Below are 15,143 nucleotides of genomic sequence, written 5' to 3' on the forward strand. Positions count from 1 at the left end.
TTTTCTTAAAAATTCGTTTTTGAATTTTAGTAATTTTGTTTGACGCCCTATAGAAAAGTTGTCTAATACTTTTTTGTAGGTACCCTTGAGCTCTATTTAAAAAAAAGTTTCATTGAAATATATTCGCTATTGTAGGAGTATTGGCAGTTTGAAAATTGAATCAGTTTTAGGGGGTTTTTATCACATTACATGGTCAAGGAACAACTTTTTCAATATTGTTAGAATTTCTACATGTTTTCCACTAAAATACGCGTTGATTGCTTTTTGAAATATTAAAATCGTCCAATCCATTCAGAAGTTATGACGTTTTAAAAATATGCATGAAATTTCAGGGAAGCATTTCTCTGGCCTCACATTAGATTTTCGGTAAACAATTTTTTTCTCGAAAGTGGGTAAGATTTCGAGGGTATGTCTAATGACCAAAAATGATTGTAATTGACCCCCGCAACTAAAAATAATTTTTTCAGAATGATTCGAAATGATTTTTTAATTTAATTTTTTAATAACTTTTTAATGAAGCCTCAGTCAAGAAATTGATATTCTTGATTTTCATCTTATTTTGGCCTCTAGAATCTCCCATTACAATTTTTCCCAGGGGTGGCCGAACACCCTGTATGTATGCATATTACACACGTGTAATTGTGGAAACGAAGTTTGAGGCTAGAATTTGAGCGTATAGAAAATAAACCGTGAAACCTGATCGAAGCGAGATTGGACATTGGACTGATAAGTGATAGTTTGTATAAACTCTTATACTCTCAAATTATTGATAGATATTATGCACGGCATTCAGATAGGTCAAAACCGGTCGCCAACAATCTATAAACTAGTTATCCTTTTCAAAACTGAAAGGGTCATAAAAGGTAAACAGTGATCTTCTATTAAACATGTGGCGATTGCGCGGAGTATAGCAGAACAGTGTATAACATAATGACTCGACATTACTACGATTTTTTATGCTTCTATCGATCGAAATGACTTCATTACACGTTATTGGATTCGTATTAACTTGTACTTATTATTATCTATAAATAAATATATTTTATTTAAAAATATTAACTTGACCTTAAAATCTCCATTCTTCCATTGATTAAAAAGTATCATTTCCTTCTTTAGACCAAACAACTTCTGTAAAAATATCTTTTTATACGTATCTTTAATCTTTTCTGAAACATTCCGCATTTCCAGATAAAACAGATACCCTGTATATTTTTTAATATAATACAAAAATTCGAACATTCCAAAATAATAGATTTCAGGCAAGTTATTAAGTACAAACAGTTGGTTTCACCATTCCAACTGTTTATTTATTTTCAAGTAATAGTAATTAAACAATATTGCAACAATAAGTGTTGTAATAAAAAAAAAAAGATATAGTTAATAAAATGATATTGATTCAAATTAAACATTTTCAGAGTTTATTTGCAATACACAACATACAATTTATGTATGTCATTGTGAAATAGGTAGTTAGAAATTAATCACATTTCTAAATTACGTAAACAGTAATGCTTCTAGCTTTCAAAGATTTGTAAGTTTGCTTTTAACAAAATTATAACACTAAATTGTTTTTCAAAATTTAGATGTATTCATTCTATAGATAGACAGAAACGACAATTGCATATTTATACAATATAACTAAATACAATATTCTTGAGAACATTTAATATAATTCTTTATCTGATGATTTGATATTATAAGAGAGAAATATGTAGCATAATATGCCAAGTATAATAGATACCATACATTTACAAGGACAAAACTTTTGTGAACCTTAATGTTTATAATATAGTAGTATTAAAGAATTCAAATCTACCTTTACCTGTATTACATAATCTTATAATATATTCATCCATTTCAATTGTATGTTCACCTAAATTACTGAAATATTGTTCAAGTAATGAGTTCAGCTTCTTTCCACCAGTAAATCTCTAAATTCTTGATTAGAAAATGAACAATTCCATAGATTAAATATTTAATAATATGCTGCTGATTTAATTTTTTTAGCTAATAACATTTATAAATATTTATAAGATATTATTTACTTTGATTATAAACATTCATTGTTTCTTTCATTCTTAATAAGTTTATATCTTGAAAATTATACTTTGCATGCTAATCTTTTCACTAAATTACATTAATTTTCTTTGACATAAACATGGTTAATTTTAATTATTTTTAAAAATGTTAATTTTTATATGGAATTTACGTTCATCAGACACCTAAGTTTTATGAGATTTTATATTTGTAATTTATAAAGGAAATAATGAATATAGTTTAACACCATATTAAATATTTGTAGAATGAGTCAATTATTTAAATATGAATGTCTAATTTTTGCAATGTTCATAGTACATAATAATATGAGATAAGAGGACAAAAATAATTTTAACCGATGTAAGTAAAAAAAAAATGTTTTCATGATTATTCAATGAAATACTACTTTTGATGCAAATAAAGCGGCACCAGTAATAAGTAAAATAAATTTAATAATTGAGTATAAATAACGAAAATATTTATAGAATATTTTTATTGAATGACGATTTGTATGTACACATAACAACATACATATATTGTATTTAATAGCTAAACTGGTTTAGCTATGATTTACTGATGCCACTTTTATTCAAAATATTATATACTTTCTTGATATGAATTTTTACATATTTAAGTTAAATGAGTATGCTTGACAAAATGTACAAGTATGAGCTTTATAATAATTTGTATAATTCGTATATAGTGAGTTTAAATGCGACAAAAACACGTACAAAAATTATTTTTCTCAATCAAAATGTAAACGAGTAAAAATAAATTGCACATAGATCATGTAAAGTTTCAAATGCTTATATACGTTACTTTTTAAATTCATTAATAATAAAACTTTACATTGCGATAGAAATAATGAATGATGAAAATATATTATGCAATATATTATGCCACTGTTCCGTTCAAAAGTTACAAGATTAATGAAATTGTTATGTACAATTCATACTTTGATATAATGAAATATAATTGCATCATAACCAATGCAACATGTAACTCTCGTATGGACATTTATTAATTTTTGTTAATCTATGTGATAGATTCTTAGATATTTATTATGCAGTTTATAACATGATGTCTTTTTCCCTGTATCAATCACTTTTTAACCAGTCCTTGAGCATTTTTACAATCCAAATTCTTTTTCGTCATCTGCACGTATGTCACCATATCTCCAAATATTACGCCGACTATGTTTTGCATCTTCTTCTGCTTTTTTATACTCTTCAATCTAAAATAAATTATAAAATAAAAAAGAAAAAAAAAAAAGAAAAATTATTACGTAATTACATATACATAACAATACTTTAAGAAATCAACTTACCAATTTAGTAAGTCTCCTGTCACGTTGATTCTGAACAAGTAATAGTCCATCAGAAATAAGACCTTTAGCGATATCTTCATTAGTAGAAGAATCGACTAATGTTACAGCAGTAACATTACTGGTGAGCTTAAATTCCGTATTTAGTAATAAGATTTTGTCCATTACATCTTCCTTAAAAGCTTCAACTGCTGCTTTTTTATCATCATTCTATAAATATTGGTAAACGATAGGACATGACATTTATAATAGTTATAATCTTTTAAAGATAAAGCGTTTAAAATTATTTAATAAGGGAATACTTACATCATTAGGAAGTGCAACACAAGCAAGGCTATGTTCATGGGCATAAGGTTTATCAGTAGCAAATCGTGACGGTAAGTCAGCGACTCTTGTAACATTAATCATTTCTCTGTTACCATAATCAATGTAAAATACGCTTACATTTGAACCAGAAACCTTTTCTATCTTAACACGGTACCACTGATCATCGCCAGTAAATTTAGCAACTGCTAAGTCTCCTCTGGTAGGTTTGTAAGCACCTGGGAGTGGAGGATTAGATGATAGTTCCTGGCGTAATTGTGAAAGCAAGTTTTCTAACATACTACGTTGATCAACAGATTGCACGTAAAAATGAAGATCTTCAGTGACCTCTGAAATCACTACCTCTTGATAGTCGACTTTTCTCTCTACAATTTCTTTATCATTTTCGTTTTTATCATTCTCTACTTGTATTTCAACAAAATTCTTCCACATCTGTAATACGCAATAATTAGTATAACATTTATAAATTATATATTCTACTTTCAAATGATATTTCTATTACACTTCTTACATTTAGCTTCTTCGTTTTGGCACGTTCTTCTGCTGCTTTAAGCGTCCTTGTTAGTTCTCCAAAATCAGGAAAAGTAACAACTTCTGCAAGCCCTTCTTCAACCAGAGAAACAGACATATTGACATCATTTACTGTTAACCATCCAATAAATCCACTTCCTTTCGTTTCTGTATGTTCAATTTTAATCTCCACATCCCTTTGGAAGCAATGTTCCCTAGTGAATGCTAACGCTTTTTCACCATATTCATCAGCTTTAACTATGCTTCCACCTGGCAATGATCTTTGACATCGAGGAGTTCGTATGCCAGCCAAAACAAACGTAATAAGCTGATCTTCTTTCGGTAAATAGAGTTTCAGGCGCGAACCACTCGTGACAAATTCGACCACACCTTTAATGCCTTGCGCTCGTTTAAGAGATGTCAGAAATGCTTTAGCTTTAGAAGGATCGTTAGAAAGGTCTACCAATCTATGCACTGGTATATCTTTCTTTGCGTGTAAACCGTGCTGAGATTTTTCTGCTTTACTTTCAGCAACTTGTAACAAATTATAGTGAGATGAACGTTGATCGTCATTTTGTCTATATTTGATCACTCTTACTAAACCTCGTGCAACCAGTGCCTCTGCGATGTTTCTAAAAGATATTACATATTAAAAAATTACTAACAGTTATTGCAATAATTAATACAAATAATTGTAACAAAAAATTGAACAACGTACGTTTTACCACACGTGACAGTGCAACATAACTTTTCTGGAAAATTGTCTCTAGCAGGTTGAGTATAATCAACAACAACTTTAACGTTCTTTCTAATGAATTTTTCACGTAAAAATTCACGAGCTTCTAACATCCAGGGGATGTCATAAAGAGGTTTAAAATCTTTTCTAGCCGTATTATTAGGTTCTTCGTTAACCCGTTTTTCTCTGGATGGTGGTCGAATACTGCTCAAAAAGACTTTCTTGTTCTCTCCATTTTGTGTTCTGATTATAAGAGCATCTGCATTAACAATTTCAACAACGGTACCAGTGAATTCTATTTGCGGGCCTGACGGTTTATAATCTTTCCACAAACGTAAACGTGCTTCTTTTGCAGCTTTCTCTGCTAGATAAAGCTTTTCTGCCCCAGCTCTGCTATTGCTAATCGACCAATCTTGGCATTTGGCAAATCCTTCGCTCAATAAAATTTCTGCAATATTTCCTGTTGAATACAAAAACATTTGTAATTACTTATTTGAATACCGAATAAAGAAATTTCATTTATTTAATTTGTTTTAGACTACACTAACCCTTTGGGTGAAGAATGCTACCAATGAAATTGTTGTTGTTGACAGATTCAAGTACTACTTCAACATCTCTGTGCAGTAAGCGAGATTCTACAAAATATCTTGCTTCATCTGCATAAGGATCGCCTACCGAATTCTCACGTCTTCCATTTGGCCAACCAGGACATCTGACACCCGATATCATTAACATTACATTATAAAAATCAGGCAATAAAAATGCTTTCACTGTAGATCCATCAAATACAAATTCAATAATAGCTTTCACTGGCTTTTTCCCAAATTTCTCAACCAACTTTCGAGGATCATCTACAGTCCATTTTACATCGCGTATATGCTCAGAGGATGGTGATTCTGACCATTTTCCTTTTTTAGCTGTTTTAGCTGTATTTTCCAGTTCGATCAATCGAGTCTGTTCAGGGCTGGGATTACGAGTGTCTTTCTTTACAGTTACCAAACCTTCAGAAACTAATGTTTCAATCACATTTTCTCCATTTCTGTCTGTAATTATGAAAGAATTTAATAAATGGATTACTTCGTGATAAATTTTGATACACTGCGAATGACAAAATTTCTATACAAAGCACATATACCTTTTCCCAACCACACAGTACCATAAGTTCTATTTGTATTTACTGATTTTTCTGTAACAAAAAACACATCCTGACCAATAAGCTTTTTCCGTAAGAATTCTCTAGCTTCCCATGCATATGGTTCATCTTTACTCTCATCCGTGCTACAAAAAAAAAAACATTACTTTGAAATGTATTTATAATTACATGATATATTTATATAACAATTATATGTGTACCTATCGTTTCCTTTCCAACGTTCTAATTTTGGAGCAGTAACATTACAAAGAGTTATTGTAATTTCAGGTGGCGGGCCACCCATCGGCTGACCACGAATGACAATAGTATCTCCTGAAGTAACCTTAAAATAAAAGTTTCTACGTGGAAAAACAAAACAGGCAAATTTATTCTTTTCTTATAATACAATATCGCATACAATGGTAGCAGATATCATACTTTTCATAGAAGACTGAAAGGATAAAGATGAATCTTATTTAAAACTTTTTAAAATATACCAACATAGACTAAAGAATATGCTTATTACATTAAAGTTAATACTGTATTAAATCCAATCTCACGAATGTCATAAATGTCTAAATGGCAATCAATATTTCATTGTTGGGAAAAATAACGTACAGAACGAAAATTCTTTGATGCAAGGACCATATGTTTTCGGTATAGATTTTTCACTCCAACCGAGTTGAATACGATTTCACAGATGTCAAAATATTAGGTTATATATAATAGTAATCACATAAATCATATTTGTATTTGAGTAACAAATTACCTCACCAACAGATTCCCTATAGAATTTGTGTACCTTACCTGTTTTACTACTCCGTTTCCCGATTTCACTTGCCCCTGGGGTGCGCTCATGGTGTCGATCGTTTATTGCGTTAAACACCGAGAAAAAATCTATAATTTCTTAGTCTATACCGTGCCAGGAAAGCTCTTCGGTAAATAGACACTGTCTGCTCGCAAACTTTTCCCTTTTTTGTGAATACTCGTCAGAAATTCAAGAAAAATTTGACATGTTGAATCGGAGTAAAGAAACTCACGCTTTCCACGTATTGTGGAAGAGTCGGCACGAGCGCAATCTACACAGAAACATCGTCCAGGTACGTTTGATTTGGTGGTGATGTGGCAACACGCAACACTTCGACAACCAGCAGTGTCGCGCTCTATCGGTCAACCTACACTGATAATGGTTTGATCGGTAGAAAAAATATCAACACTTTATTTGTTACTCAAATGTTCATAATAAGTAAACATTCAATTATCTATTTTTATATAAATAATTGCGATACGTATCGTCAAATGTTTGTTCCTAAGTTTTAGCTAATAACACAAATTTCTGAGAAATTTCTCCATTTGGGGATATCGAAGTTTATAATTTTACTATTCACTCTATGTTATTATGAAACTTGTTTGCTATGTGTGCACTTATATAAGATCGGTGAATCCGTTCACCACGTGCAGTGAATCATGGTGAAATGTATTAGGATAATCGAAAGTTAGGCAACGTGCTCTACAATGTCAATATTTTTATATACCAATAAATTTATAGTTTCAACATCAAGCATGAAGATGCTAATTTTATTACAATAAATGATTTCACTTCCGTATAAAATTAAATATATAATCTTTCGTTGTTATTAAACAATAAAATTTATGATTAATTTGTATACTTCCTAATGTTATTTTTGTACTGTAATTATTTGTAGTTCTTAATATATAAGTGGTTTATGTTATACTTGAAAATATATAAATTATTATTTAACGGACTTTGCTTTTTACACATTTTAAAAATATTTGGACAGTTCCTCTTTCTTTTCTAATAATTTACTAAATTAAGGTTTTTTTGCATTTGTAAATTTAACTTTATTGAAACACTATGCTTAAATGTTATGTATAATATAATTATAAATATTTATATAAAGTATTTCAAACAAGATTTATTTGCTAAGGTAAAAATTCGAAGTAAATTTTTATTCGACCAAACATCTTTTTGTAATTTTTAAGATTTTGAGTAAATTAAATAAAGCAGAGATTCTTAACTTCTTACTTATCACCGACCCCCTTTGAATAATTTGTTGTTGCAGATTACTAAGACTTAACTTGATTTAAATCCATAACATGAATGTTAAATATGTATATTTAAAACACTACTCATAAACGACCTTCAAATTTGTCCGAAGATTTATTACTAAAAAAAATACAGCTGTAGCTTTAAACACATATCCATACAAATATCATATTATGTTTTTACAGCATATTTATCAAATAAATAGAGATCTTATAAAACTATATTATGCATACTTATAGTATGGTACCTCTTTCTGTTGTACAAAAATATAAAAATGAAAAATAAAATACTTTAATACTTAAGTAGTAAGTAATTTGTAATAGTCTTTCTACACTCTATAAGTCTTTAGATATAGTTCAATAATACAATTCAACAGTAGAGATTTAATCTACTTTTTCCATCTTGGGTACTTCTTTTGTGTCAATTTCTGACGAAGAAATTTCTTCACCCATCTTCTCATTTTCTACATTTAGTGTTTCTTCATTGTCAAAGCCAGGACCAAATTTAATCATTCTGTAAATTCCGGATGTATCTACTATTAAGTCTTCAACTACAAAACCAAAAGATAATAGCTCTGTTTCAAACTGAGTATAACCACATCATTTATATATTTATCGTATTTGTCTGTTTCAATACTCTTCCTCATATTTTCTATAATCGGACGATATGGATTGATTTCTAATCCATAGTATATCCATTCAAACTGGGATGTGACCAATATTTCACCTTCTTGTTTAGAAATGTTTTTCATGACTTCACAGAAGTTTTAAAATTTAACTTTATCTTCCTCATCTTCTGGAAGTTCTAACCCTTCTTTTATTACAAAAACCAACTGTTTGTCATCAAATTTGTATAGTTACTATACAACATACTCATAAATAGATTTTGTTACGTATGCTACTTCAAAGCCACGTTTCTGAACCCTTTCTACAAATGAACTATTAGAAGATATGTTTCTGATTTTCTTTCATTTTGCCAACGTAATCTTTCAGTGAACACATTTCATCTCCAGAGGCGGATGTGTAATCCTATTTTGACTATTCATTTCATGAATATATACTTTCAAAGTTTTACTAAATTGTTGATAACATTTGTTGTAGTTCTTTTTATCTTCTGACAATTCTTCAAAGAATTCTAAGTATTTCTTAATAAAATTGTTTTCATAATTTTAATGAAGTTGAGATATTCTGAAATAGGATCATCACAATTGTCCATAATAAAGGCTTTACTTGCATACGACTCGATGTTACTTTTCTGTTTTTCATTCTCAATGAAATTAACACTTAACGATCATTCCTCTGCGCAATCACTTTCCCAAGTATTTGAACATTGGCGCGTCGCTGTCGCTTTTATCGAGTTTCGAAGATTTTAAAAAGCGCATAGCGGAAGTCCGTCAGAATTCTGGGACATTTTATCAAATTCATTATTATAACATATATTTATTGACAAATTTTGGCGTAATTTTCGATATAAATAATTTATAAAATTTGTAAGATGAATTCACAAGATATTTAGCGTGTAGAAACAAAAGCAATTAAAATAAGATAAAATGAATAATTTCTGATTACATTTGTGTAGTAATCGGAAATGATGACATGCTGAACATATCTAAAATCATTGTGATATCTGTAAGCCAAAAAATCACGATAAACTTATGTGATAAATGTCAAAATTCATCAAATGACGTACATATATATAATATGTTTATAGAGATGCATTTATGAATACAAATATATGTGTTTGATAACGATGGACATTATGCTATACATATAGATAACATTTTTTACACATTACCGTAATCTCACCCCAACGAATTGGCAAACGAGCTACTTAATGATAATGATAATAGACGAAGATTTAAGAGGACTAAACCAATGATCTAATTACAAACCAATAACTTTCACAAGGAAAATAATGGAGGAAGAAAGGAGACTTTGGTGAGTTTTACTTGCTAACGACAATACTTCATACATATGTATATCAAAATTACTGAAAGGTTCCCTCTAAGTCTGTTATAGTTGCAAAGAAAAAAAAAATTTGCAATAATATTCTTTTTCTAATATGTGCTAAAATGTAATTTGACTACCAGTAGTAATGTTCTCGATTTTTCGTATATAAGAATATTCTTTCGAATGATACCTGTGATTGATCGATTTGAAATTTCGATAGATTGGAGGGGAAGGAAAATGGATGCCAAGTATAAAATTTTAGCTCCTTTAAAAGAATTTTTATGTTCCTTTAGAGGGATATAATATCGAAAAAGAATGTTTAAAGCGAGGTAAAGCGAGATTGCTTGTGTATATTTCACAATTTGTCTCTCAATTTGTATATCGTGTTTAATCGTTTATTTGTATATTAGTAATAATCTTATAATTGTTTTCTCATAATTTCGTAACTTTATATAACTCTGCATTAACGTAGAAGGAAATGACTCAGAATAAGATTTTTATTTAGGTGTCCTTTATCAAATTTTTATTTTACATTGCAATCTAACTTTTTTGTATCTTGTTACTAATGGAATAGTTTGTGTCGATACAGACAGCAACTGTCTGCTTAACCCGTATGCTTTTCGGATTTGTGGATTTTATAAATATATATTGTGAACTTTAGAATCTGACGTAGTGTTTAATTTTTATGTTTTAAAAATATTCGGACATTAAACAAATAATAAATTCATATTAATTACACAGGTATATTCACAAAATTGTAGTGTACATATATGTATACTTGATGTAAAATTAATAAAATTTGTTTAATATTCGAGTATTTTTGCGAGAAAAGAATTAAGTATTACTTAATTTACTTATATTATATTTAAGATATGTTTTATGTCTTTGATATAAATATACGCGGAAATGTAAAAGGGGCAGTACAGATAGGTTAATAACTTGCACTTCTATCTTCTCATGGGATCTATTCACCGTGGAAGAACACGTGTACCCCATCGAACGTGTACGATTATATCCGATCTTTCCCGATGATTCTACCGGCTACTACGCAAGATCATAGACGAAATATACGAGTAGACCTTTCACCCAATGGACTTTCGTGGCTCAATCTGACTGCCATACCGACCTGAAAATTCGGAAGTAATTTTAGCGTCCTCTTCTCATGGATGGCGGTCAGTTGGGAAACTATTTTCTGAATTAGTGATGGACAAGCAGCTGTAGTGTTGCGTAAATACATGTGAGTTGACTATGGAAGGGATTAAAATTCATTTCTGAATCTGTTGGTAACGTTGCGAGTGATACGAAAATGGTAATGGGATTTTGAGACCCCATAAAAATGGTCTGAAAAAATATATTGGGTAAAAGATCTACTCGTATATATACCTCGTCTGTGATAATACTCTAGAATCTTTGATAAATCAATGAGAATCGAAACTAACCTAGTGAAGAAGCTCTATATTTATGATGACCTATGCAAGGCGGATCGCAGCCAATTTGCTAATATTGTTTAGTTTTTAATTAATAATTGCATTACCCAGCTAAGAGTGATACGATTATTAATTAAACGCTAAATAATATTACCCAGGTCTCACCACGTGAAGGTTGCTGCGAGTGGAGACCCGCACTAACCGATTCCCAACCACCCTCCATTAATAAAGACCTTCTGTGACCAACGATTGTTGGTCGAAGAAGAAACAAACGAAAGTGCAACCAATGAAAGATGCACAACCAACGAAGAGAGTTGAAAGAATTTTCAAAAGAATTTGTCTTCAAATAAAAATAACCTGCCGAACATAATGGTTAACCAAACACCTGCCTAACTATAAATCTAAATTCGTTTATTATATCAAGAAGCAATTCTAAATTCGCAGCCATTAGCTCGGTGTCGCTCACGAAGAATAACTTTTCTATCGTGGATGACTTCGATTACCAGGTCTCACCACGTGGAGGTTGCTGCGAGTGGAGACCCGAAGGGAGATAGATGGAATCAAAGTTCCATCGATCTCCCTTTTACATTCTTACAAGCTAGATTACTAAACTAGAGAGATAGAAGGAAGTAATGTTCCTTCGATCTTCTAGTTTAGTTGTACCAAGTAATTATTTTGTTTAAAAAGGGGTGAAGCTAAATTATGGGAGACGTGACGCGACGCGATGCTGAACCGTGCAACAGATCTTCGGATCGAATCGACACTGCCCTTGGTAGATTGATTTCTATTTCTAGAAATCGATCTATCATTGGCAGGCGACTAGATCTTTCGGACAAACTGGACGGCCGATCACATGTTTCGTTCGACGAAACAGCGGTGACCGAAGCAAGAAACGAGAGGACGAGTCGAGAGAAGCTACTTGTTAAATAATTACTTGGCAACATTGGGAGACGCATACAATAGGGACTTAAAATTAACGTCGAAGCTCAAGTCTAGTCAAGTTGAAGCTAAAATTCGGACGATAGAAGGAAACAAAGTTCCTTGGATGTTAGTTGTACCAAGCAATTATGTGGTTGAAAAGAGGGATGAAGCTAAATCGTGGAATACGCAACGCGACGCGACGCTGAACCGTGCAGCGGATCCGAGGATCGAACCTACTGCCCTTGCTAACTCGATCTCAACAAGAAAACAGAGAACTGCAACCCCGAATCGAGGTCTCCATTTCTCCAACGCAACCCGCCGGGAGCCCGAAGGACCCGACTTAGGCTGTCTGACAAAGAGAGAGTACCTGAAACAGGGTCGACTTCCGCTGGAAGGTATGCGTTTCCGCAGAATACGGAAACTCCACACCTTCCAGAGAAGTGCCGTTTTCCCTCAATCAAGCTTACCATGGGAAGGCGATTAGATCTTTCGGACCAGATACACGGCCGATCACATGTTTCAATCGATGAAACAGTGGTGACCGAAGCTAGGAACGAGGGAACGAGAGAACGAGAAGCTACTTATTGAATAATTGCTTGGTAGGACGCGAAAATATGTACAATAAAGAAATCTTCGACGTTAATTTTAAGATTTGCGACGAAGCTTAAATCTAATCGACTTAGAATTAAATGTCCCTCGGCGGTTGTGGCGTCTTACTTCGATATCCCTGCGAATAATCTGAAACTAAAATTAATACTCATATTAGTGACATACGAAAGGGAATTTAATAAACACCATGCAAACTAGACAAAGCGATGGAATAATTTGTCGTGCTGATGTACCTAAGAGTGAGAATCTATAAGATTCTCGATGCTAGACCTACCTAAGGAAATGTACAAAATTTACACATGTTACAAGCAAAGTATTCTACCTACACTTGCGTAACGAGAGTATAATATCGAAGTAAAATAGCAAATGATTCCAGAATTATCCGAAGAACCATACAAATTTCAAAGACGAACAGAAACAAAGATCGAAAATCCAATGCAGAATTGAAAATCCAACGATGAAATCAAAGAGTGAAAATATCCAAGAATTAAATATCTATAAGATTCTCGATGCTAGACCTACCTAAGGAAATGTACAAATGTTACAAGCAAAGTATTCTACCTACACTTGCGTAACGAGAGTATAATATCGAAGTAAAATAGCAAATGATTCCAGAATTGTCCGAAGAACCATACAAATTTCAAAGACGAACAGAAACAAAGTTCGAAAATTCAATGCAAAATTGAAAATCCAACGATGAAATCAGAGTGAAAATATCCAAGAATTAAACAAAATATCTTAGCGAAATAGCACAGGAATAAAAATCTTATTTTAATTAGTGACATTAAAATCCATAAAATAGTATGCAAAGAAAAATTATACATGAGTTAATAAAATTCATAAAATAATATGCAAACAAAAATGGTATATGATTCACCACAATCATGCCAATTCAAAAAATAAGGCAGTAGTAGAAATAGAGGAGGAAAACATAATAACCAGATAAAACTGGACAGTAAAACAACACCGAATTATGACCCAACAAATAAAATAAACCGGTCAATTTTGTGATAATAATATAAACAAGTAAAGTGAACTTACTACTTGTTCAGCATTAGTTACCATTACCAAGGAAGCATCAAAGGTCCAGCTGTAACATAAGAAACGATTCGTAATTTAGCAAAAGCGATGAACAGTTCCATAACGTTCAATTGGTATCAAACGACAAAATAGAAGCGGGAAGAGCAATTTTAAATAGTTCTTACCAGTGGTCATCACAGTCCGGCACTGGTCAGTAATGGTCAGTAGTGGTCAGCTCTGGTCAGTCCTGGTCACTCCTGGTCCCCAGAGGTCAGCGCTCCTCGAATGGCCTGGCTTCGGCCCGCGAGACCCGATTCCTCTGGATGCTTCAGGGGTACTGAAGAATTTGTCCAGCGGTAGTCCTCGAGTGGGGAAGTCGAAGAGTGGGGAGACAATGTCAACGTGAAGAGTTAAGAATCGCTTGGTCTAGAGAACAATGCTATTTCGATTGGTCCCACCTCTTGACCATTTCTGGATCTTCACTGGACCGCTGACCTTGATGTCAACCTCACTGTTGACCACCAGTGACCATAAATTATTGTTGATCATCGACCCATTAAAACCATTACGAAGATTAAAGCCTTCTTTCGAGGATCCCCTTACAATTTGATGCATGATCTTTTTAACATTTTGTACCACTTTGGAAGAGTGTATCTCATGTTATAAAACACTCATGGTACAGCGATAGCGTTCATCCCACTAACGATAGGTCTATTCTTTACCTCGTTTATGTGTAATAGATTGAAAAATAAAAATGCCTGGGCAGTTGAGACTCAAAATCGTATGCAGGTTGACACAAATCGGATTTCAGCTGTTTCGAAAGCAAAAAAGAAAGACTCACATTCGCCTTCTTTCTTGAATTCCCGAAGCTGTCCAAAGCATCTAAGCTCACGTACACTTGGCTGTGAATTGGTGTGCATAAATGGAGGGGTATATTTTTAGATTTATCAAGACACATATGTATAACTTCCGTATCTGTAGTATTACTCATTTTCTATTCGTTAATTTTTGTTAATACGTGTCTTTTTGTACATCAGTTCGAACAATTGCCATACCGAGTGAAAAGTTCAGATGTGATTTTAGCGT

At 32.2% G+C, this 15,143-nt stretch overlaps 2 protein-coding genes across 2 annotated transcripts; both read right to left on the reverse strand.

The window, feature by feature from the left end:
* Nucleotides 1-1,496: 1,496 nt before the first annotated feature.
* Tudor-sn (staphylococcal nuclease domain-containing protein 1) lies at nt 1,497-7,171 on the reverse strand. The gene is made up of 9 exons (XM_076763536.1): nt 6,871-7,171; nt 6,285-6,406; nt 6,067-6,209; nt 5,480-5,974; nt 4,914-5,391; nt 4,197-4,827; nt 3,668-4,117; nt 3,365-3,571; nt 1,497-3,271 (listed from the first exon to the last, which is right to left on the reverse strand). The coding sequence occupies exons 1-9, from the start codon at nt 6,919-6,921 to the stop codon at nt 3,167-3,169; spliced, it is 2,682 nt and encodes an 893-aa protein (XP_076619651.1). The 5' UTR covers nt 6,922-7,171; the 3' UTR covers nt 1,497-3,166.
* Nucleotides 7,172-8,514: 1,343 nt separating this feature from the next.
* Nucleotides 8,515-9,749, reverse strand: Hsp90 (heat shock protein 90). Its single transcript, XM_076764232.1, is given in 6 exon segments — nt 8,515-8,717; nt 8,720-9,075; nt 9,077-9,158; nt 9,161-9,289; nt 9,292-9,413; nt 9,700-9,749. Coding segments are annotated over 6 exon segments (942 nt in total).
* Between the last annotated feature and the right edge of the window lie 5,394 nt (nt 9,750-15,143).

The sequence above is a fragment of the Colletes latitarsis genome, chromosome 4, assembly GCF_051014445.1.
Source record: "Colletes latitarsis isolate SP2378_abdomen chromosome 4, iyColLati1, whole genome shotgun sequence".
NCBI classification, from domain to species: domain Eukaryota; kingdom Metazoa; phylum Arthropoda; class Insecta; order Hymenoptera; family Colletidae; genus Colletes; species Colletes latitarsis.